The sequence below is a fragment of the Tachyglossus aculeatus genome, chromosome 1 (assembly GCF_015852505.1).
Source record: "Tachyglossus aculeatus isolate mTacAcu1 chromosome 1, mTacAcu1.pri, whole genome shotgun sequence".
Classification (NCBI taxonomy): Eukaryota; Metazoa; Chordata; class Mammalia; order Monotremata; family Tachyglossidae; genus Tachyglossus; species Tachyglossus aculeatus.
The window spans coordinates 102,974,519-103,000,206 of record NC_052066.1 but is presented as its reverse complement, the minus strand read 5'-3'; the positions used below and the strand labels follow the sequence as shown (position 1 = coordinate 103,000,206).

Genomic DNA, 25,688 nt, shown 5'->3' with positions numbered 1-25,688 from the left:
GGCTCCCATTTTAGGGTAACAGTACGGTTGACCCAAGAAATGCTATGACTTTCAGGTGTGTAATCAATGGGCAGAGAATGTGACCACTAATTCTGTTTTATTGTACTCTCCCAACCCTGAGTACAGTGCACTCAATAAATACCACTAATTGATTAACTGATTGGAAAGACTACTGTGGAAAAGTTGAGAGTCTGCCCTAGAAATATTTTCAAGAAGGACAGACCTCTATTTCTCTTGAAACAGATAAACTGTTGACATTCCTTTCAGCTCCAGGTCTTCCTACTAAATGAAAAATAAGGGGATGATTCAATGCACAAGTTTTGAAAACGCAACCCTACTCATGTCCACAGGAAGGAACTTTCTAACAACCCTAGAAAAGTACAAGATAGAGGTGCGTATTACCTAAGTTACATTTGATTGTATTATAGATGTCTCTGTGTGCCCTGTTGAAGTGGTTGATTTATGGCTTGCTCCTCTGATTAGTTCCTGCAGACAAGATCTTACTGATGGGAAGGTCTGTCAAACTTCTGATAGAGTGAAAGAACAGTGGGACACAGAGACCAAGAGACAGAGAGACAACTGAAAAATCAAAATCATTATCCCTCCTTGTCCCTACCACTCTGTCATATTTCCCTCAGTCAGTCAGCCATTCATTCATTCATTCAATTGTATTTATTGAGTGCTTACTGTGTGCAGAGCACTGTACTAAGAGCTTGGGAAGTACAAGTCGGCAACATATAGAGATGATCAATCAATCAATCAATCAATCGTATTTATTGAGTGCTTACTGTGTGCAGAGCACTGTACTAAGCACTTGGGAAGTACAAGTTGGTAACATATAGAGACGGTCCCTACCCAACAACAGGCTCACAGTCTAGAAGAGAAGAGAAGCAGTATGGCTCAGTGGAAAGAGCTCGGGCTTGGGAGTCAGAGATCATGGGTTCTAATCCCGGCCGCGCCACTTGTCAGCTGTGTGACTTTGGGCAAGTCACTTCACTTCTCTGGACCTCAGTTACCTCATCTGTAAAATGGGGATTAAGACTGTGAGCCCCACGAGGGACAAGCTGATCACCTTGCATCCCCCCCAGAGCTTAGAACAGTGCTTTGCCCATAGTAAGCGCTTAACAAATACCACCATGATTATTATTAGAAGACGGGCTCACAGTCTAGAAGACGGGCTCACAGTCAGTAGTATTTATGGAGCTCTTACTGTTTGCAGAGTGCTGTACTAAGCGCTTGGAAGAGCACAAAATAACAATATAACAGATACGTTCCTTGTCCATAATGCGCATACAGTCTAAAGTTTCCTCCCACCTGGGCATGCTGACTGTTGCAGCCATTTCCACCATAGCTGAACCTTGCAATCGCCCTCTATAAGGGCTCTGGGAGGGGATGTGTCAGAGTCCCTCTGAGAGGAGAGGAGGCAAGGGGGGCTCCAGGAGGGGTTGTGTTTGGGGGGGGATGGAGGTGCTGCTGATGGGTGGGTAGGAGCAGAGCTCACTGAAATTCCCTCCCTACTGTTGCCCAGATCCGACCCTTTTAGACTGTGAGCCCACTGTTGGGTAGGGACTGTCTCTATGTGCTGCCAACTTGTACTTCCCAAGCGCTTAGTACAGTGCTCTGCACACAGTAAGCGCTCAATAAATACGATTGACAGACTGACCCTTGACACAAGGTTGATGATTAGCATAGATAAAGACACTTAGACAAGGGATAAGGCAATGAGAAGTGGCAGCAACTTATCTGCTCATCTCCTAGGATTTGTACTGATGATAGTCCTTCTGGAAAACAAAAGGCTAACTAAGGCTAATTACTCTGCTATCCCCTAGCTGAAATGGATGTTCCAAACCCCAAATATCAGGTAAATCCTCCAAAGATAACTAACTTCCCAAAAGAAGAGTATTAGTGCAAGGAGGACCTCATCCCTGAAAGAGGGAAATAGGGTGGTACCATGGCCGAAGCTGTTTGTGGAAAGCTAAAGGAGAAATTCAATTCTAATAATGATAATAACAATTATAATAATAATTGTGGTGTTTGTTAAGTGCTTACTATGCACTGTACTGAAACACTGGGGTAGATACGATACAGTCAGATTGGACACAGTTTTCATAGAGCTGACAATCTAACTAGGAGAGAGAACAGATTATTGAAACCCCATTTTAATAATAACATTTATAATAATCATGATATTTTGTCCAGTGCTTACTATATGCCAAACACTGTAGCACTGGGGTAGATACCAGATAACCAGGTCCCACATAGATTTCACAGAGCAAGTAGGAGAGAGAACAAGTATTGAATACCCATTTTGCAGAAAGAGGGAACTTGAGGCACAGAGATGGAAAGTGACCTGTCCAAAATCACATAGCAGGGAAGTGGGGGAGTCAGGATTAGAACCCAGGGCCTCTGACTCCTAGACCCGTACTCTATCCACTGGGCCATGTGGCGTATGCCCCCAGGTCTTCCTGCCTCACCTGAAATGTCCCAATTTCTCCACCCCTCTCTTCTTCATTCGTTTTGCTTGAAAATGGCAGAAAAGGGGAGAATGTGAATGCTGCTGTAAAGGTCTTGGGAACCCCTGGGAAACAGATGTGCTTAGATTCAGGATCCAAGGAATTCTAAATGGTCCAGGCCCAAGAGTGGTTCCCACTAGGCCATCAACCTCTGGATCTTTGGGCCAAGTCCATCTTTGGGAGGTGGGGCATGATAATAACAATAATAACAATAATAATAAAAAAATGATCCCCAGCCCACGTCATCCCCCTGGCCTGGAATGCCCTCCCTCCCCACATCCGTCAAGCTAGCTCTCTTCCTCCTTTCAAGGCCCTACTGAGAGCTCACCTCCTCCAGGAGGCCTTCCCAGACTGAGCCCCCTCCTTCCTCTCCCCCTCATCCTCCTCTCCATGCCCCTGTCTTACCTCCCTCCCTTCCCCACAGCACCTGTATATATGTATATATGTTTGTACATGTTTATTACTCTACTTATTTATTTATTTTACTTGTACATATCTATTCTATTTATTTTATTTTGGTAATATGTTTGGTTTTGTTCTCTGTCTCCCCCTTCTAGACTGTAAGCCCACTGTTGGGTAGGGACCATCTCTCTATGTTGCGAACCTGTACTTCCCAAGCGCTTAGTACAGTGCTCTGCACACAGTAAGCACTCAATAAATACAATTGATTGATTGATTGATGAATAATAATGATATTTGTTAAGTGCTTGCTATGTGCCAGGCACTGTTCTAAGCGCTGGGACAGATACAAGATAATCAGTTTGGACACAGTCCCTGTCCCGCATGAGGCTCACATTCTTATTCCCATTTTATAGACAAAGTAACTGAGGCCCAGAGAAGTGAAGTGGCTTGCTCCAGGTCACACAGCAGACTTGTGGCAGAGGCAGGATGAAAACTCAGGTCCTTTTGCCTTCCATCCTGCTTCTCTGATGAGCATGATGGGACAACTCTGCCTCCGGCACTCCAGTGCCCTATACCACTTCCTCCCTAACTTTGGCAATACCCAGGCGGGGAAAGGTCAAGGGAGCAGGAGAATCAGGGCTGAGTCGCCTCCTCTACCTGCTGCTTGTTTGATGCTCAGCAATCTCCCTCTGCAACTCTGAAGTGGAGCCTGGACTGACACAGTCTTGCTACATCTATCCTGGGCTTATCATGCGTCTGGTACTATTTATCTTTCAAGCACTGGATTCATTCATTCAGTCATATTTATTGAGCGTTTACTGTGTGCAGAGTACTATACTCAGCACTTGGAAAGTACAAGTTGGCAACATATAGAGACAGTCCCTACCCAACAGTGGGCTCACAGTCTAGAAGGGGGAGACAGACAACAAAACAAAATATATTAACAAAATAAAATAAATAGAATAGTAAATATGTACAAGTAAAATAGAGTAATAAATCTGTACAAACATATATACAGGTGCTGTGGAGAGGGGAAGGAGGTAGGGCCGGGGGGATGGGGAGGAGAAGAGGAAAAGGGGGCTTAGTCTGGGAAGGCCTCCTGGAGGAGGTGAGCTCTCAGTAGGGCTTTGAAGGGAGGAAGAGAGCTAGCTTGGCGAATGTGCGGAGGGAGGGCATTCCAGGCCAGGGAGATGATGTGGGCTGGGGGTCGACAGTGGGACAGGAGAGAACGAGGCCCGGTGAGGAGGTTAGCAGCAGAGGAGCGGAGGGTGCGGGCTGGGCTGTAGAAGGAGAGAAGGGAGGTGAGGTAGGAGGGGGCGAGGTGATGGACAGCCTTGAAGCCCAGGGTGAGGGGTTTCTGCCTGATGCACTCCACTTCAATCCATACTTCATGCTGCTGCCCGGATTATCTTTGTCCAGAAACGCTCTGGACATATTACTCCCCTCCTCAGAAACCTCCAATGGCTACCGATCAATCTGCGCATCAGGCAGAAACTCCTCACCCTGGGCTTCAAGGCTGTCCATCACCTCGCCCCCTCCTACCTCACCTCCCTTCTCTCCTTCTACTGCCCAGCCCGCACCCTCCGCTCCTCCACCACTAATCTCCTCACTGTACCTCGCTCTCGCCTGTCCCGCCATCGACCCCCGGCCCACGTCATCCCCCGGGCCTGGAATGCCCTCCCTCTGCCCATCCGCCAAGCTAGCTCTCTTCCTCCCTTCAAGGCCCTGCTGAGAGCTCACCTCCTCCAGGAGGCCTTCCCAGACTGAGCCCCTTCTTTCCTCTCCCCCTCGTCCCCCTCTCCATCCCCCCGTCTTACCTCCTTCCCTTCCCCACAGCACCTGTATATGTGTATATATGGTTGTACATATTTATTACTCTATTTATTTATTTATTTATTTATTTTACTTGTACATTTCTATCCTACTTATTTTATTTTGTTGGTATGTTTGGTTCTGTTCTCTGTCTCCCCCTTTTAGACTGTGAGCCCACTGTTGGGTAGGGACTGTCTCTATGTGATGCCAATTTGCACTTCCCAAGCGCTTAGTACAGTGCTCTGCACATAGTAAGCGCTCAATAAATACGATTGATTGATTGATTGATTGATGCGTAGGTTGATTGGTAGCCACTGGAGATTGGGTACCAGGAGTCCTGGATTCTAGTGCCAGCCTTTCAGCTGTGATAGGTTCACTTGCTCACTCTCTCTGCACTCTATTTACCCAGTGTGAAGAGGCAAGAATGATATCTGCTTATCTCTATCTCCCTGACATTTCATGAAGATTGATGAGTGATGGGGGCGAGGCTTTTGAGGTGTGGAGTAGAATCACTGGTCTACATTTACATTGGAATCAAATCTCCTTTTCTAACTAAGGTTTATGTTTGGGTGGCTAGATTAAAGCTTCCTCACTTCATTTCCTTTTCTACAAACTTCCTTCTTAAACAACTCGGGACTAACTGCAGGAAAATGACAACACACACACACACACACACACACACACACACTCACGCACACACACATGCACACACACCCCTCATTTCTCCGGGACAGGATAAACTAACAATAACCAGACTCTTCAGGCAGTGATTAGGGTTGAGGATTCTCCAAAGAGTAAGCCATTATTTAATACCCAGATTGCTTGACTAGAGATACAGTCAAGTGACTGTTTCTTTTGAATTTGGAATGAGAGTATCAGTTGCAGAAAGTGGCAGGTAACCTAGAGGAAAGAAAAAAAGAAAAAGAACTTTTCTGTAACTCTGCGCTACTGAGACCAGTGGAGGAGAGTGAAATGGGGACATGGAAATGTGGAGGCTGCTTAAGTTGTCTGTTGATTCCTCTTGCATTTTGGAGCATTACCGTTAATATCTTGTTATATTTCCCCAATGGGCAAGCTTCTTATGCATCCAGCAATAAGCTCACCAACTACGTGTGGTATTTCGAAGGCATCTGTTTCTCGGGGGTGATGGTAAGTTGTATTTCTGTGTTGTTGGTTTGAGGGGGGAGTCGGGGGGATGCTTTGCTCTGGGCAGAAGGGGTGTTTGGGGAAGAGCCAATATTGCACGGACATGGACTTTGTACTGGATGAAAGGGAAAGGGCAGGAAGGGACTAGATGAGTTCTGGTCTTTCTGTAGAAGACTGATTCATTCACTTTTGCCAAGCTAGGGGGTTAACAATACTCCTACTAATAATAATTACAATATGGAGATATTTGCTAAGTGTTTACTAGGTGCCAAGACTGCACTAATGAATGGGGAAAATGCCATATAATCAGGTCAGACCCTGTCCCTGTCCCACCTGAGGTCACACTCTAAGTAGGAGGAAGAACAAGTATTGATTCCCCATTTTACAGATGAGGAAAGTGATGGATAGAGAAGTTATGAGGTGCCCAACATCACATAGCAGGCAAATAGACAGAGTTGGGATTAGATCCCAGGGCCTTTGATCCCCAGGTCTGTGTTCTTTCCTCTAGGCCATGTGAATGAGAACCCCGTGTTGATTCTGCAGGTGACTTTGTATTTTCAGATTTATACTCAGGCCCTATGGTTCAGCCAGATTTACTAGGAGTTGAGGGGTGCTTGCCTATTCCAAGAAGTGTTTCTTTGTAATATTATAATAACAGTCTCTAATAAGCACTGGTTGGAATGGTGCTTGACACATAGTAAATGCTTAACAAATGCTATTGAAAAAAACACTTACTATGTACTTATTAGCACAGGTAGATGCAAGGTCATCAGACTGGGCGTAGTCCTTTTTCCCATTCAGGGCTCATAATCTGTCTCACCCGCATTTTATGGATGAGGAAACTGAGGCCCAGATAGGTTAAGTGACTTGCCCAGTGGTGGAGATGGGACTAGACTCAGAGTCTCTTGACTTCCAGTCCTGTGCATTTTCCACAAATGCATTGTGCCTCCAGTATTTGGCAAGTGCTTCTTATACTCCAAGTACCGGGCTAAGCACCGGTGTTAGATACATGACAAGCCTATAAGAAACTCTCCCTGTCCAACCTGGGACTCACATTCTAAGAGGGAGAAAGAACCAGTATTTGAACTCCATTTTAAAGATGAGGAAACTGAGGCTCAATTTCATACAATGGACAAGTGGCAGAGTTGGGGCTAGAACCAGAATCTCGGAACCTCCAGTCCTGTGAACCCTCTCCGCTAGCCACATTTTTGTAACGCTTAACCCTCAGCCTCTTGGGATTTCTCCTCCCTACCTGCATTTTGCATTCACTTTTTATCACTTTTTAATCAATTTCAAGCCTCCTAAACGGAAAGGCTCCTTGTGGGCAGGGAACAGCGTGGCTTAGTGGAAAGAGCCCAAGCTTGGGAGTCAGAGGCCTTGGATTCTAATTCCGGTTCCACCACTTAACTTCTCTGTGCCTCAGTTACCTCATCTGTAAAATGGGGATTAAGACTGTGAGCCCCACGTGGGACAACCTGATTACCTTGTATCCACCCCAGTGCTTAGAACAGTGCTTGGCACATGGTAAGCGCTTAACAAGTACCATCATCATCATCATCAACTCTCCCAACTGCTTAGTACAGTGCTCTGCAAACAGTAAGCACTCAATAAGTATAATTGATTGATTGATCACTGAGTCTGTGTTACCCCTTCAGCAGAAAGAAACAGGAATCCCATTTCCTGTTAGGCAGCATGGCACAGAGGATACAGCACAGGCTTGGGAGTCAGAAGGTCATGGGTTCTAATGCCGGTTCTGCCATTTGTCTGCCGTGTGTGAGCCCACTGTTGGGTAGGGACTGTCTCTATATGTTGCCAACTTGTACTTCCCAAGCGCTTAGTACAGTGCTCTGCACACAGTAAGCGCTCAATAAATACGATTGAATGAATGAATGATAAAGTGTGATCTTGGGCAAGGCACTGAATTTCTCTGTGCTTCAGTTGCCTCATCTGTAAAATGGGAAACAAGATTGTGAGCCCCACGTGGTACAGGGGCTGTGTCCAACCTGATTAGCTTGCATCAACCCCAGTGCTTAGTACAGTGCCTGGCACATAGTAAGCAGTTAACAAATACCAGCATTATTATCATTATTTTGTCAATGGGGCTTCTCTTAGTGAAACCTGGGGCACAATATGTCCTTAGCTTCCAGTTTGCTTCCCTGCGAAGCACAGATTGCTCTTCCCCTCCCCTTCCACCTCCCTCCACCCTCGCGTCATTGGCCCCACTGCCAGGTTTGCTGTAGATCAAAATGGGGGATGGAATCCAGTTGATTTTTGCATAAAACCTCAGTTGCTTGGAGACGTGGGAAAGAAGAGGGGAGCTGGGCTTGAACCCTGCCGGAGAAGTTTTACCCACATGCAGTGACTGAGAAATTTCCAGAAGACCTCACAGTGCCAGTGACCCAGAAAGAGGCAGAGAGACGTGACCTGGAAACCCTGGTTCCAGATATGGTCACCCCAGAAAAGGGGCACTGAGCTTAACTACTCAGTGTCAGTCCGGCTGACGGGAAGGAATTCCTATGGCAGTAAAAGGTGTTCCAGCTGGTGCCCAGTAGGGCTTTAGTTCTTAGTTAAGGGGTGAAAGTCGTTCCAGTTCAAAGTTCTTTCCCAAAATTAATAGTCCCAAAACCTGCCCCCTCCCCACAAAACCCCAGGTGGAGGAGGTTATTAATAATAATAATGATAATAATAATGATAATTTGATTTGTTAAGCCCTGGGAATGTGGTCTAATGGATCGAGCACTGGCCTGAAAGTTCTATTCCCAGGTCTGCCACTTGTCTGCTGTGTGACCTTGAACAGGTTACTTAATGTCTCAGTGCCTCAGTTACGTCTTCTGTAAAATGGGTATTAATGTTATGAGTCCCATGTAGGACATGGACTGTGTCCAACCTGATTTGCTTCTATCTACACCAGTGCTTAGTATAGTGCCTGTCACATAATGCCATAAAAAATGCCATTAAAAAAAAACCTGTGCTAAACAGTGGGGTAGCTTGTTGTGGGCTGGGAATGTGTCTGTTTATTGTTATATTGTACTCTCCCAATCGCTTAGTATAGTGCTTTGCACACAGTATGTGCTCAATAAATACAATTGAATGAATGAATGAATGGGGTAGATGCAATGCAATAATAATAATAATGATGATGACATGTATTAAGTGCTTACTATGTGCAAAGCACTGTTCTAAGCACTGGGGAGATTACAAGGAGATCAGATCGTCCCACGGGGGGCTCACAGTCTTAATCCCCATTTTACAGATGAGGGAATTGAGGCCCAGAGAAGTTACGTGAGTTGTCCAAAGTCACACAGCTGGCATTTGGCAGAGTCAGGATTCGAACCCATGCCCCTGACTCCAAAGTCTGTGCTCTTTCCACTGAGCCACGCTGCTTCTCTAGAAAGAAAGTGGAAGCCCCACAAATGAAACTCTGGCATGCAAATCCCTGTGACAGTTTCTCTAAATGGGAGTACTGGAGAAATTGCCTCCAGAAGGAGGAGTGGGTTTCTTGGAAGCAGTATGTAGATCATTTTACAAGCAAGATTAGTAAACTTGATCTTCAGCAGAACCGTCCAGCGAGCAGTATAAAAGGACTTATTCAGTCGGACATTTTCCAAATTACATTAACCTTAACCTTAAATCATAATCAAATCAGACCCAATCCCTGTTCCATATGGACCTTACAGTCTAAGTCGATCAGTCATTTTTACTGAGTGCTTACTGTGTGCAGACCACTGTACTAAGTGAGAAGTGGCATGGTGTAGTAAGAGGGTTCTAATCCCAGCTCTGCCACTTCTTTGCTGTGTGACCTTGGGCAAGTCACTTTACTTCTCTGTGCCTCAGTTACCTCTTCTGTAAAATGGGGATTAAGACTGTGAGCCCCAGGTGGGACAACCCGATAACCTTGAATCCACCCCAGCGCTCAGAACAGTGCTTGGCATATAGTAGCGCTTAACAAATGCCATCATTATTGTCATTATTGGGAGAGTACAGTATAACAATATAGCAGAAACATTCCCTTCCCACAACGAGCTTACAGTCTAGAGGGGGAGACAGGCATTAATATAAATAAATAAAACTACAGATATGTACATAAGTACTGTGGGTGAGGGAGGGGGGATGAAGAAAGGGGGAAAGTCAAGGTGACACAGAAGGCAATTGGGGAGAACTGTTATTTAATCCCCTGTTGCAGATGCGGCACAAAAAAGTTAAATGACTTGTCCAAGGCCACACAGCAGGTAAGTGGCAAGGTGGCGAGAACCAAAGTTTCTTGACTCTCAGGCCCGGGCTCTTTCCACTAGATCCCGCTGCTTCTCGGGCCCAGTTCAGGCCAGTTCTTAGTTCAGTTCAGTTTTTAAGTGCTTACTATGTGCCAGACACTGTACTAAGCAGTCCCTCTCCAATCTTTCCTCACGATCCACCGAAGGCACAAATGGGGAAAGACCACTGAGGCCAATTTTGTAAGAGGAGATTCTGAGATGGGCGCAGCATGGCAAGCTTTCCTGTCTGACTGTGTTTGCTTCCCCTGCAGATGCTGCTGGTCGCCACAGTGCTTCTCATCCTGGAACGTGACACCCACTACAAATGCTGCCAGAGTGAAAACTGTAACAAAAAATACACAGTAAGAGCACCCGGACGCGGAGGGGGTGGGGTCTGCTTCCTACTCAGCTTGGCCAGCTCCGACAGGAACACTGAAATTTGACGGTTTGGCCGAGGGCCACAGCTCTTGAGTGTGGATGTTAGAACATAAGTAGTAGCAGTAGTATTAACAGCAGTAGTATTCATTCAATCGTATTTATTGAGCGCTTACTGTGTGCAGACTGAGCCCCTTCCTTTCTCTCCCCCTCGTCCCCCTCTCCATCCCCCCATCTTACCTCCTTCCCTTCCCCTCAGCACCTGTATATATGTATGTATGTTTGTACATATTTATTACTCTATTTATTTATTTATTTATTTTACTTGTACATAGCTATTCTATTTATTTTATTTTGTTAGTATGTTTGGTTTTGTTCTCTGTCTCCCCCTTTTAGACTGTGAGCCCAGTGTTGGGTAGGGACTGTCTCTATATGTTGCCAATTTGTACTTCCCAAGCGCTTAGTACAGTGCTCTGCACATAGTAAGTGCTCAATAAATACGATTGATGATGATGATGATGCAGAGCACTGTACTTAAATCAATCAGTCAATCCTATTTATTGAGCACTTACTATGCACAGAACACTGTGCTAAGTGCTTGGGAGAACACAATACAACAGAATTAGCAGACTCGTTCCCTGCTCATAAGGGCCAGGGCTATCTCTAATTTAATCTAAGTATGTTTTCAATCAATCATTAGCGTTTACTGAGTGCTTAGGCTGTGTTGGGAGAGTATAATAAAGTAGAAACTCTCAAGGAGCTAAGAATCTAGTGGGGAAGACACCGAATAAATTGCAGGCAGGGAGAGGCAACAGAGGGAAGCAGCGTGGCTCAGTGGAAAGAGCACAGGCTTTGGAGTCAGAGGTCATGGGTTCAAATGCCAGCTCCACCAATTGTCATCTGTGTGACTTTGGAAAGTCACTTAACTTCTCTGTGCCTCAGTTACCTCATCCGTAAAATGGGGATGAAGACTGTGAGCCACCCGTGGGACAACCTGATCACCTTGTCACCTCCCCAGTGCTTAGAACAGTGCTTGGCACATAGTAAGTGCTTACTAAATGCCATTATCATTATTACTTTTAAAAATGTAAATAAGTGTTATCAGGGATGGGGGATTTTGGATGGATGAGTACCCAAATGCTTAGGTGACAAGAAAGTGCTGAGGGGGAAGTAGGGGCAAAAATAGGTTGGGGAAACAAGTTATCAATCAGTCAGTTGGTCAATCCGTCAAATTTATTGAGTTCTTACTGTGTGCAGAGCAATGTACTAAGCACTTGGGAGACTACAATATAACAATATGAGGCATATTCCCTGCCCACAATGATCTTATAGTCTAGAGGGGGAAACAGACAACGCGAAAAAGTTAATTAATCAAAGATTAATCTGGAGGATATGTGATTTAAGAAGGGATTTGAAGATGGGGATTTGAAGAGGGTGGAGGGAGTTCTAGGAAGAAGGGAGGGCATAATAATATATGCAACCAAGTCCAACTTTGTTCACACAAGAGTTAAATTCTGGCTCTTGAGTGTTGGACCAAATTATCAGCCACTTAGGATTCTTTATTTGTTTGGATAAAAACTGCTCGGTAATAATAATAATAATGGCATTTAGTAAGCGTTTACTATGTGCAAAGCACTGTTCTAAGCATTGGGGAGTTTACAAGGTGATCAGGTTGTCCCACGTGGGGCTCACAGTCTTAGTCTCCATTTTACAGATGAGGTAACTGAGGCACAGAGAAGTTAAGTGACTTGCCTGAAGTCACACAGCTGACAAGTGGCAGAGCCGGGATTTGAACCTCTGACTCCAAAGCCTGGGCCTTTTCCACTGAGCCATGCTTCAATATTCATTCAGTCATATTTATTGAGCACTTACTGTGCACAGAGCACTGTACTAAGCGCTTGGAAAGTACAATTCGGCAACAGATAGAGACCATCCCTACCCAACAATGGGCTCACAGTCTAGAAGTGGGCAGACAGAAAACCGAACAAAACAAGTAGACAGGCGTTCAGTAGCACCAAAATAAATAAATAGAATTATAGATCTAGCTATAGTAGTAGTACTAATAATAAGAGTACCACGAGCACCTTAGCAGCATGGCCTAGTGGATAGAGCATGGGCCTCGGAGTTAGAAGGACCTGGGTTCTAATTCCAGCCCCAGCACTTATCTGCTGTGTGACCCTGGGCAGGTCACTTCACTGTGCCTCAGTTTCTTCATCTGTAAAATGGGGATAAAGCCTGGGAGCCCCGTGCGGAGCAGGAGGAGCAGCATGGCCTAGTGGGGCAAGAGTCCAGGCTTGGGAGCCAGAGGTCGTGGGCTCTAATCCCAGTTCTGCCACTTTTTTTTTAATGGTGTTTGTTAAGCGCTTACTATGTGTGAAACACTGTTCTAGGCGCTGGGGGGAAACAAGGTGATCAGATTGTCCCACGTGGGTCTCACAGTCTTAATCCCCACTTTACAGATGAGGTAATTGAGGCCCAGAGAATAATAATAATAATAATAATGATGGCATTTGTTAAGCGCTTACTATGTGCCAAGCACTGTTCTAAGCGCTGGGGGGGGGGGTATACAAGGTAATCAGGTTGTCCCACATGGGGCTCACAGTCTTAATCCCCATTTTACAGATGAGGTAACTGAGGCACTGAGAAGTTAAGTGACTTGCCCAATGTCACACAGCTGACTAGTGGTGGAGCCAGGATTAGAACCCATGACCTCTGGCTCCCAAGGCCGGGCTCTTTCCACTGAGCCACGCTGCTTCTCTAAGTGAAGTGATCTGCCCAAAGTCACACAGCTGACAAGTGGTGGAGCTGAGATTAGAATCCATGACCTCTGACTCCCAAGCCCGGGCTCTTTCCACTGAGCCATGCTGCTCCTCTGTCTCCTGTGTGACCTTGTGTGCCTCAGTTACCCCATCTGCAAAATGGGGACTGAGACTGTGAGCCCCGCCTAAGACAATCTGATCACCTTGTGTTTACCCCAGCACTTAGAACAGTGCGTGTCACATAGTAAGTGTTTAACAAATGCCATAATTATTATTATTATGTGGGGCAGGGATTTACTTGTCTCCACTTAGTGCAGTGCTTGGCAGTTAGTAAGTGCTTAGCAAATACCACAGTTATTATTATTCTTCTAATCCCAGATCTGCCACTTTGTCTACTGCCCTCTGTTAAGTTCCTATCCAGGAGCCGTTAGGAAGTAAGCAAGAGGTCGGCAGTGAGAGAGATGAGAATGAGGCCCGGGGACTAAGTTGGCTTGAGAAGGTTGAAGGTTGTCAGCAGGGGTGTAGTAGAAGGGGAAGGAAATTAGGTAGGAATTAGCTTTAATTCTATTTGATCTGTTGACTTGACACCTGTCCACGTGTTTTGTTTTGATGTCTGTCTCCCCCTTCTAGACTGTGAGCCCGTTGTTGGGTAGGGACCATCTCTATATGTTGCTGACTTGTACTTCCCAAGCACTTAGTACAGTGCTCTGCACACAGTAAGCACTCAATAAGTACGATTGAACAATTGAATGAATGAATGAGTGAATAAATAGGAGGAACAGACCTAATTGAGTGCCATAAAGCAGTGGGTGAGGAGTGCTGGCTTGATGCAGAAAGGAATATCAATTGGTCAGTCAATCAAACAATCAGTTGCATTTATTGAGCATTTACTGTACGCAGAGTACTGTAGTAAGTGCTTGGGAGAGTACAACAGAGTGGGTAGACATCATTCCTGACCACAAAGAGCTTACAGTCTAGAGGAAATAGCCAACTATTGGAGGTTTATGAGGAGTGGGGAGTCATGCAAAAAATCTTGTTTTAGAAAAAATGATCTGGGCAACAGAATGAAGGGTGGACCAGAGGAGGGGAGAGGTCAATGGGGAGGTTGATGCAGTGGTTGCACTGGGAAATGATAAAAGAGTGACAAACCATCACTCACATCCAAGAGGGGAATCCATTCTCCAGGAAGGAAGTAATCATGGTGTTTGTTAAGTGCTTACTATGTGTGAGGCAGTGAACTAAGTACTGGGGTGGAGACAAGGAAATCATGTTGGATACAGTCCCTGTCCCAAGCAGGGTTGATAGTCTCAATCCCCATTTTACAGATGATGTAACTGAGGCCCAGAGAAGTTAAATGACTTGTCCAAGGGCACACAGCAGACAAGTGGTGGAGTCAGGATTAGAACCCATGAACTTCTGACTCCAGGCCCATGTTCTATCCACTACACCATGAGCTAGTTTTCCTCAGTCGGGAGCAGAGAAGCCCAGGACCCCATCCTGGCAGTCTTCCTGGAAAAGAGCTGGTGGAGATGCTGAGGAGAAGGATGAGAGATTGCTAAGATGGCTTCTCAAATGCTTTGTATTCCGGGACCATTTAAGGAAGCTTTCCATTTTGCAAGAGAGTCTATTGATTTATGAAAATATTTGGTTTACTTTTCTGTTAATCAAGATCTATAATTCTTCTATTGACCTTCCAGTTATTCCCCTCCAAAATTAGAGGGGAGGTTACATGGCAAGGAATCTCCAGACAGTTTCCATATCTGTCTGCGTCCAAGTAGCCAGCCTTGAGCAAAGCATCAACCACCTGGGGAGTGAATGTGGCAAAACAGGAAAGGGAGACAGTCTGGCTTATTCCATCCATTTGGAGCCAACACAGGAAATAGCATTTGGGCCCATCCTGCAAGCTAATAGGAGAGAAAGGCAGAGAGACAGCTGAACACAAACTGCCCCAAACCCAAAAGGTTGAAAAGTGCTAGAATATTGAGTAAATAGGACAGAAAACAGAAAACAGGACAGAAGCAGCATAACTTAGTGAAAAGAGCACAGGCCTGGAGTTAGTGAACCTCAAATCTAACCCCAATTTTGTCACTTGCCACTGCTAATAGGAGAGAAAGTCAGAGAGACAGCTGAACACAAACTGCCCCAAACCCAAAAGGTTGAAAAGTGCTAGAATATTGAGTATATAGGACAGAAAACAGAAAACAGGAGAGAAGCAGCATAACATAGTGAAAAGAGCACAGGCCTGGAGTTAGTGAACCTCAAATCTAACCCCAATTTTGTCACTTGCCCACTGTTTGACCTCAGGCAAGTTACTTATCTTCGCTATGCCTCAGTAGGGATTTAATAAATGCTCTTGCCTCTACTTGGACTGTGAACCCTGTGTGGGACAGGGTCTAAGGCCAACCTAATGATCTTATATCACTCCCAGTGCTTAGTATGGTGATTGGGACATAATAAATGCTTAACAAATAACAAAATGATTAATACAGATAACTCATGAATGTTGCAGTGGCTGATGGGGTGGGATGGCCAGGAAGAAAGGGGATTAGTCAGAGAAGGTTTCCAGGAGGAGATGACTTTTAGGAGGCATTGAAAGTGTGGAGGGGTGTGATTTGGCAAGGCTAAAGGCAAAGGAATTCCATGCAAGGGAAAGGCAAGAGCAGTGAGTCAGAGGTGGGAGAGCATAGAGCTCCTTTGCTAGATTGTAAGCCCCTTGAGGCTAGGAATTGGGTCTTCTAACACCATTGTGCTCCAAAAAGAGCTTAGTACAGTGTTCTGCAACAAATTAGCTGCATTACTGTATCGTAAATTTTCATTCAAATTCTGTTGAATGAGACTCTCCCAAGTGCTCAGTAAAGTGCTGTGCACACAGTAGGTGCTCAATAAAAGCCAATCAATTAATGGTGTATACTGAGTGCTTACCATGGGCAGAGTACTGTACTGAGGGTTTGGGAGAATATCATACAACAGCATTGATAGACATGTTCCCTGCCCACAATGAGCTTTGATTGATTGATTGATTGACGGGCACTATACTAGCGCTTGGAAGAGTGCACCAGTAACAAGACACGTGTTCACTGTCCTCGAGGATCTTAAAATCACAAGCCAGGCACTTGACCCTCTGTGCATCCAATTTTCTGATCTGAAAACCAAAAGAGTTTATCAGCTTGTTTGAGCTGGGGTGAGCTTGGAGTTAAACACAAGGGCAGATCAATTGGTCTTTGTCCTGGAAAGCACAACCCTGCGAGGATGAAACATCTTCCTCGGGGAACTTTGTCCTTTCTTCCTTCCTTTCAGAGGTCAGCTCCTCTCTTCCTGACACACTAAGATTTTATGAAATCTAAACTAAACAGGATGTCTAGAATTGCTGAGAGGGAGAACCAGTCTGATAACTTACCAGAAATACCCTCTCACTCCTTCCCACTCAGACTTACCAAGCCCCCTCCCTATCCTCTTTTAAGGCATTCTATGAGGCCATCTCCTCCAAGAGGCCTGCCCTGATTAGTCTCCTGTGACCTCAGTTGTGCTATTTCATCAATGGCCTCCTCCAGGAAGCCCACCCTGATTAGTCCCTTACCATCTCCATCATGCCCGTCAGACACCTCATGTATTCATCAGCTTATCTACTTGCACTGGTACTTTACACCTACTTTCACACCCTTTAAACTGCTTTATATTTGTCAATTTATATCCATTGGTCTCCTCCTTTAAAATGTAAGTTAATTGAAGGCAAGAGCCATGAAATGGCCTTCTTTTCTATGTCCCTCAAGTGCTCTGTTCCAAGAAGTTGCCCAGCCTACTGCTCTGTATCCCGTAGGATATTATAGTTGATAATATTAATGATGCTAATAATAATAGTGGGGAAGAGTTAATAAGAGTTAATAATAATAATGATGGCATTTATTAAGCACTTACTATGTGCAAAGCACTGTTCTAAGCACTGGGAAGGTTACAAGGTGATCATGTTGTCCCACAGGAGGCTCACAGTATTAATCCCCATTTTACTTTTGAGGTAACTGAGGCCCAGAGAAGTTAAGAGACTTGCCCAAGGTCACACAGCTGACAATTGGAGGAGCCGGGATTTGAACCCATGACCTCTGACTCCAAAGCCCGGGCTCTTTCCACTGAGCCATGCTGCTTCTCATGTTGCAGTATTGCAGTGTTGCAATACTGCAATATTACAATATTGCAGAGTTGCAGTATTTAAGTACTTTGTACCAGACACCACATTAAGCTCTGGGACAAATACAATACAGTCAGATCAGACACAGTCCTTAACCTATCCAGGGCTCACAGTCTTAGAGGAAAGGAGGAAAGGAATTTAATCCTCATTTTACAGAAGAAGAAACTGAGGCACAGAGAATATAAGTGACTTGTCCAAGGTTGCAAAGCAGATCATGGTGGACCTGAAATTAGAACTCAGTTCCTCCAACTCCCAGGCCCCCATTCTTTTCACTAGGCCACGATGCTGACGGTGACAGGGTCGTGACATTTTTCTCTCTTTTCTTTAGAGTTTTCTATCCATCGTCTTTTCCCTCCTTGGATTTGCATTTTCTGGATACTGCCTGGTCATCTCGGGATTGGGCTTGGTGCAAGGCCCATATTGCCGCACTCAGGCTGGCTGGGAGTACGCCTTCGAAGACACAGCGGGGAGGTAAGAAATGATGACCAGCCTGCAGTAACCCATGCACCAAGCCCATTGTCCACTTGGAATTCAATAAGCTAAAAATAGAGAACGTCATCCTGGCCTGGGACCCAAGCTGCACCGTTAGAATATTATTTTTCCACTTGGACATCAGGGTAATTTAGCAAAGGTACTAGTTGTATATCCAAGGATCCCTTTTTTTTGTGGTGTTCCTTCCTCTCCCCCTCTCCATTCCCCCATCTTACCTCCTTCCCTTCCCCACAGCACCTGTATATATGTATATATGTTTGTACATATTTATTACTCTATTTATTTATTTTACCTGTACATATCTATTCTATTTATTTTATTTTGTTAGTATGTTTGGTTTTGTTCTCTGTCTCCCCCTTTTAGACTGTGAGCCCACAGTTGGGTAGGGACTGTCTCTATATGTTGCCAACTTGTACTTCCTAAGCGCTTAGTACAGTGCTTTGCACACAGCAAGTGCTCAATAAATACGATTGATTGATTGATTGATTCTAAGCCTGGGGTAGATACAAGTTAATTAGGTTGGACACGGTCCCCGTCCCACATGATCTTAATCTCCATTTTGCAGGTGAGGTAACTGAAGCACGGAGAAGTAGAATAACTTGCCCAAGGTCACACAGCAGACAAGTGGTTGAGCTGGGATTAGAACCCAGGTCCTTCTGACTCCTAGGCCTGTGTTCTAGCCACTAGTCAAGGCTGCCTTTTCCCCCTGACCCAGAAGAGATGGGAGATGCACTGTAACCGGGAAACAGAGCCCACAGCCTGGCTGTTCCAAGAGCTGCTCTGTTTCTTCCCTCCTACCTTCCAGGGTTAGACTCAAGGGACCATTCATTCATTCAGTCAATCATACTTATTGAGTGTCTACTGTGTGAGGAGCACTGTACTAAGTGTTGGCACTGTTCCTTGGCCAGTGACTCTCTTGGGCCCTCCTTAGGCTGGCTGAACTAACAGGGAGCAGAAGCAGGCAATGATGACACCCCTCAACTGGAGCAGAATCAGGGACTGGCAAGACCCCCTTTCTGTAGCACCCACCCCACAAACCTGGTCTCTCTTAAGAGCAAGGAGATAGCCTAGCTAACCCTCCCTGGCCATAAGCTCCTTGAGAGTAAGGATCATGTCTGTTGCCTCTCTTGTCCTTTCCCAGTCACTCAGTACAGTGTTCTGCAAACAGTAGGTGCTCACTAAATACCACTGATTGATTGCCCATGGGAATAGCCAGGGTCTCAGGTAGATGGAAAGATTAAAGGAGTGAGTCTGTCATGGCACATCAACAACCCTTCTTTGAGCCTCTAATAATGATGCCTTCTGTTTCCATTGCTTTCCAAAATTGTCTCAATTTCAACTTGGCCAACAAAGAAACTCCAGAAAAATCAAAAGTTAATTTTCCTGACAGCTCCAGGAGAGCCAAAGGGAAAAGCTTTACACCAGAAGTTCAGAGTTGGTTACTATCAGCAAAGTTGATAAACTCTATTTTCTCTCCTGTAATTTAGAGTTGGTATTTATTAGCTCTGATTCCTAATACCATCAATTTTGGAATGATGCCCAGTAGGAAAACGCTTTGCCAACAGAAACAGCTTCATTTATTCAATTTCACTCCTTTGCTCTAGGTTCCTGACGGACCCCAGCTTCTGGACACAGTGCCTGGAACCTGCCCATGTGGTCGAATGGAACATCATTTTATTTGCGGTTCTAGTTGCCCTCAGTGGTCTTCAGGCAGCCATCTGCCTCTTGAAAATCATCATTAAGTTAACCAGGATCCTTTGTGGAACCTACTCGGTCATTATCCAGGTAATCGGGGCCCAGATCATCTGGCAAAGGGAGGAGTGAAAATGGACAAAGAAGCAATTCAACCACCTGGGCTCCTTGCTCACAGGATGCCACTGTGTGATAACTTGAAACAACTGTAACTAGAAGCAAGTGAGGGCTCTTAGCAGGGAAGGGAAAATGACCCTGTTTTACATTCATACTTTATGTATAGGCAGTTATGAAGTTTTTCCTCTGGGGCAGACACTGTGCTAAGCACTGTGATGAGCACTGGGGTAGATATAGGATAACCAAATCAGTCTCAGTCTATCTTATATGGACCACACATCCTAAGAGGGAGAGAGAGGGAGAGCAGGTATCATCTCCATTTTACAGATGAGGAAACCAAAGACCCAGAGAGGGTAACTTGCCCAAGAGCACTCGGCAGGTCAATAGAAGAGCTGGGATTAAAACCCAGCTCTGTGCCTCCCAATCCCATGTTTTGGGGGATTTTTTCCACTGGACCACTCTGCTTCCTTGTTAGGAGGGACAAGTCCTAGAGCCCAATCTGGTTGGAAATTTATTCACTCATATTTATTGAGTGCTTACTGTGTGCAGAGCACTGTACTAAGCACTTGGAAAGTACAATTCAGTAAGAGAGACAATCCCTACCCAACAAATCTTAGGCTTAACCTATTTCAGCCCTTACCTACATCCAGCAAGGCCCTCAAATGACAGCATTAGGGGAATCAGTCACAAGACTCAAAAATATTAGACACCTAGAGTCATGCGACAATGTGTGCATCACTCTGGGCACAAAGCATAGCTTAATTATATCCTAGGAACATTTTAAGGAAGGCCATTCAAAGTCTGCCTGGACCCAAAGTATTTTTCTGATTCCTCCCTCTCCATTTGTTCCAGAGCTATTTCGTTCACCTTCCAGATCCATGCAAGGATGGGCAGCCCTTCAGAGCTCTAGACCATATTAGTCATAATAATGGTAGTAATAGTAGAAATAGTAGCAGTAGTAATAATAGTAGGAGGAGGAGGAGCAATAGTAGTAGTAATAATTGTAGTAGTAGTTGCAATAGAAAGAGCACGCGTTTTGGAGTCCAAGGTCATGGGTTTGAATCCCAACTCTGCCACTTATCAGCTGTGTGACTTTGGGCAAGTCACTTAACTTCTCTGTGCCTCAGTTCCCTCATCTGTACAATGGGGATTAAGACTGTGAGCCCCACAGGGGACAACCTGATCACCTTGTAACTTCCCCAGTGCTTAGGACAGTGTTTTGCATGTAGTAAGCACTTAATAAATGTCATTATTTTTCTTCTTATTATTATTATTATCAATAGTAGGGGTAATAGTAGTATTAGTACCTTAAAACAGTGCTTTGCACATAGTAAGCGCTTAATAAATGCCATCATTATTAGTAACAATATTAGAAGTAATAGTATAGTTGTATATATATAGTTGCATAGTATAGTATAGTAGTTATAGTTGTATATATAGTTATAGTTGTATAGTATAGTAGAGTAGTTATAGTTGTATACATAGTTATAGTTGTATAGTAGTTATAGTTGTATATATTACTAAGTAATAGAGAAGCAGCACTTACCTAGTGGATAGAGCACAGTCCTGGGGGTCAGAAGGTCATGGGTTCTAATCCTAGCTCCGCAATTTGTGTGCTGTGTGACCTTGGCCAAGTCACTTCACTTCTCTGTGTCTCAGTTACCTCATCTGAAAAATGGGGATTGAGAATGTGAATCCAATGTAGGACAGGGTCTGTGTCCAACCTGATAAACTTGTATCTACCCCAGTGCTCAGAACAGTGCTTGGCACATAGTAAGCACTTATCAAGTAATATTATTCATTCATTCAATCGTATTTATTGAGCACTTACTGTGTGCCGAGCACTGTATTAAGTGCTTGGGAATATTATTATTAATAGAAGGACGAGTAAAAATAGTAGGAGGAGGAGTACAGTGCTCTGCACACAGTAAGCGCTCAATAAATACGATTATTGATGATGATGATGATGAGTAAAAATAGTAGTAATACTAATGATAAAAGTAGTAGTAGTAGTAATCGTAGTAGCGCTTAGTACAGTGCTCTGCACACAGTAAGCGCTCAATAAATACGATTGATTGATTAGCATTTATTGAATGCCCACTTGTCGGTGCGCGGTACTAGGGCACTTGGAAAATACAGACTAAAGAAGTGACACATTCCCTGCCAAGAGAGAGCTTACACTCTAGACTGTACACTCGTTGCGGGCAGGGAATGCATCTACCAACTCTGTTATATTGTACTCTTGCACGCACTTAGTTCAGAGCTCGGAACATAGCAAGTGCTCAATAAATGTAATTGATTGATAGATTAATTACACTATTAAAAGAGGAGCTTATACTCCAGTGGAAGGTAGAGGCAGAGGAAACCTGGGGGTTTAAACTAATGATTCCAGTCATGATGGCGACCGGCCCTGTTGGACAGGTGATGATAGATCAGCAGAAATCCAAACTGCTGCTTGTTTAGTGGGACGAATGACCCTTCTAGCTCCAAACTGGGAAGGAAATGATCCAAGTCTGAACCAGAAGTGTCTCCCTTCAGAGGGCAGCTTGGCCCCCGGGCACCATCCCCAGACTGCACTGCCCGGGAAATTGCCTCTTAGCAATGCTGGGGCCCTTATCAGCAGGCATAGCAATGCCATGGCACACCCTAGGCCTGATAGAAATTGGGCTCAAGCTTAGAGGCTTCAGCTGCCAGCTGGACTAGTTCTAATTTAAGGGCATCTACTGGTCAGCACAATGGCAGGAAAGCATGGAGGAAAAATATTCCCGTTTCCTCTCCTCTGTTTTATGGTATTCTTTAAGCGCTTACTGTGTGGCAGGCACAGTACTAAAAACTGGGGTGGATACAAGCCAATCAGGTTGGCACAGTGCCTGCTCCACATGGGGCTAACAGTCTCAATCCCCATTTTACAGATGAGGTCACTGAGGCACAGAGAAGTAAAGTGACTTGCTCAAATTCATTCAGTAGACAAGTGGTGGAGCCAGGACTAGAGCCCATGACCTTCTGATTCCCAGGCCCGTGCTCTCTCCACTACACCATGCGGCTCATCAAATTTCTATGAACTACCTGGATAATTCCCCCCTCCCTCCTTTTTCTGACAGTTCTGGCATAACCAGAAACTCTGAACATTTTCCAGATCTTCTGCCAATGGCAAAATCGAATAGCCAACCCCACTCATGTTGATTTTTCTAGTAAATGTTTCCAAAAGAAGAGCATTTTTCTGAAGTTTCACTGACTGCAGCAATAACATCTGCTGGGGGAATGTTCTTATCAATATTCCCAGCTAAAGCTGAAACTTGTAAAACAGCCTTACTGGGGTTAGGATGGCAGGGAAGACCTTCAAGCCCTCGAACACAAATCAGTAAATGACTTGGAGGCAATTCTTGCATTGAAGACCTATTGTAAACCCCTGGGAATAATTCTGTTAATATTTCAGGAAGCTCAAAAATCGTAGAAAAGCTATTTGCCATTTCTGTCTCAATATCAGATATCCTTAGTAAATACAACTGTCCCAACATTAGCCATTTATTCCATCCATCTCCAATTCACAAAAAAACCCTCCTTACAATCATCTTTAAGGCACTCAATCAGCTCTCTCTCTCCTCATTGATCTTCTACTACAACCCACTCTGCAACTTTGCTCCTCCAGTGCCAACCTATTCATCGTATCTCGCCACTGATCCTTTGCCCAAGTAATTCACCTGGCTTCAAACTCCCTCCTCCTCCATATCTAACAGGCCACCCAGCTCCCTACTTTCAAAACCCTTCTTAAATCACATCTCCTCCAAGTGGCTTTCCCAGACGAACCCCTTTACTTTCCCTATGCATCCTCCTCTCTGCATAAACTATAAACTTGGCTGTGTTCCCTTTAAGGACTTTGATAGTCACTCCAGCCCCTCAATATTTATGCAAATACTCTTATTCTCTACTATTTCCTCTATCCCTAATCCATTTTATTATCCATCTCCCTCTCCAGGCTGCAAACCCCTTGTGAGCAGGGATCACATCTACCAATTCTGTTGCATTGTACTTTCCCAAGCATTTAGTACAGTGCTCTGAACACAGTAAGCGGTTGATACCTACCACTAATTGACTGATTGTTTAACCCCGGAGTCAGACGTGAACTGCTGTTTGAGTTGCCTGTAATTCACTGAGCTGAGCACCTTTCCTTGAACTATTTTTCTTTCCTTTTGCAGGCTGGAGTCATTTGATTTGGGAGAAAGATTCCTTCTGAGTAGCAACATGCGTCCATCAGCCCACGTCACGTTTCTACTGTGTAGATTGACGAGCAGGGTTCTGCTTCCAGGACTGTGTGTTTTGGTGGCTGATTCAGTCCCAAAGCTGGACCTCTTATTAAACATACATCCTATAATAATAACCCCTATATAATAGGGGTTCCTGTTCCACATGGTCATTTCTGCTCTTCAGGTAGCAATCCAGTGCTTAGTACACTGTCTGGCACATAGTAAGCACTTAACAAATACCATCCTTATTAACCCTCCTCCGAAATGGAAGGATGAGGGGAAAGGCTGAAGGTATGAGAATTGAGACACTTGTGGAGGGCCTGTGGCTCCATTAGATAAAAATCAAGAAGTAGTGTGGCCTAATGGAAAGACCATGGGACTGGGAGTCAGAGGTCCTGGGTTCTAATCCCAGTTCAGCTACTCGTCTGCTGTGTGACCTTAGTCAAATCACTTAACTTCTCTGTGCCTCAGTTGCCTCATCTGGAAAATGGGGATTAAGACTGTGAAATTTATGTTGTTCTATTGTACTCTCCCAAGCGTTTAGTACATTGCTTTGCACGCAGTAAGCACTCAATAAATACAGTTGAACAAATGAATGAATGTGGGACAGGGATTGTGTTCAACCCAACTATCTTGTATCTACCCCAGGGCTTATTATAGTCCTGGAACATGGTAAGTGATTAACAAATACCACAATTATTATTATTATTATTGTTACTATTATTATTCAGGAAATTCCTTTCAAACATCAAAGGTCATGGGTCCTAATCCCAACTCCGCCACTTGTCAGCTGTGTGACTTTGGGCAAATCACTTCACTTCTCTGTGCCTCAGTTACCTCATCTGTAAAATGGGGATTAAGACTGTGAGCCCCATGTGGTACAACCCGATAACCTTGTATCCTCCCCAGCACTTAGAACAGGGCCTTTCACATAGTAAGCACTTAACAAATAACATCATTATTATTATTATTATTTCTGCAGATGCCACAAATCACATATCTTCTTTCAGGGCACTAGCTTCTCATCCAAGGTGAGGCAGTGTGTCCTAATGGGAAGAGCATTGGCTTGGGACTGAGAGGACCTGAGTTCTAATCCTGAACCTACTACTTGTCTGCTGTGTACCTTGGGCAAGTCACATAACTTCTCTGTGCCTCAGTTACCTCATCTGTAAAATGAGGATGAAGACCGAGAGCCCCTTATGGGACAGGAAGTGTGTCCAAACTGATTATCTGGTATCTACACCAGGGCTTAATACTATGCCTGTCACGTAGTAAGCACCTAACAAATACTTTTAAAGAAAATGTAGAAACAGCATGGCTTAGTGGTTAGAGCACAGGCCTGGGAGTAAGAAGGTCATGGATTCTTATCCCAGTTCCACCACCTGTCTGCTGTATGACCTTGGGCAAATCACTTCACTTCTCTGGGCCTCAGTTACCTCATCTGTAAAATGGGGATTTAGAGTGTGAGCCTTATGTGGGACAGGGATGGGTCCAACCTGACTAACTTGTATCTACCCCAGCTGCTTAAAACAGTGCTTGGCACATAGTAAGCACTTAACAAGTACCAAAATTATTATTATTACATTAAGAAAAAGGTTGAAGCATGTTGGTATGAGGAGACCATAATGAGCTGCTAGAGGAAAAGATGGAAGGGGGGGGGGGGGGGGTTCTTGGTAGTTCACCCCTAACCGTAGTTCCCTCTA

The 25,688-nt window shown here is 44.7% G+C and overlaps 1 protein-coding gene across 1 annotated transcript; it reads left to right on the top strand.

Moving 5' to 3' along the window:
* The first annotated feature begins 5,504 nt into the window (after nucleotides 1-5,504).
* Nucleotides 5,505-24,337, top strand: TM4SF18 (transmembrane 4 L six family member 18). The gene is made up of 5 exons (XM_038743995.1): nucleotides 5,505-5,876; nucleotides 10,396-10,485; nucleotides 17,769-17,911; nucleotides 19,537-19,717; nucleotides 23,938-24,337. The coding sequence occupies exons 1-5, from the start codon at nucleotides 5,700-5,702 to the stop codon at nucleotides 23,950-23,952; spliced, it is 606 nt and encodes a 201-aa protein (XP_038599923.1). The 5' UTR covers nucleotides 5,505-5,699; the 3' UTR covers nucleotides 23,953-24,337.
* Nucleotides 24,338-25,688: the final 1,351 nt, after the last annotated feature.

Excerpts from the sequence above, each read along its gene's own strand:
- TM4SF18 (XM_038743995.1), top strand. The coding sequence starts at position 5,700 with ATGGGGACATGGAAATGTGGAGGCTGCTTAAGTTGTCTGTTGATTCCT. Across the intron at positions 5,877-10,395 it reads TCTGTTTCTCGGGGGTGATG|ATGCTGCTGGTCGCCACAGT; the intron begins GTAAGTTGTATT and ends CTTCCCCTGCAG. Across the intron at positions 17,912-19,536 it reads TTCGAAGACACAGCGGGGAG|GTTCCTGACGGACCCCAGCT; the intron begins GTAAGAAATGAT and ends CCTTTGCTCTAG.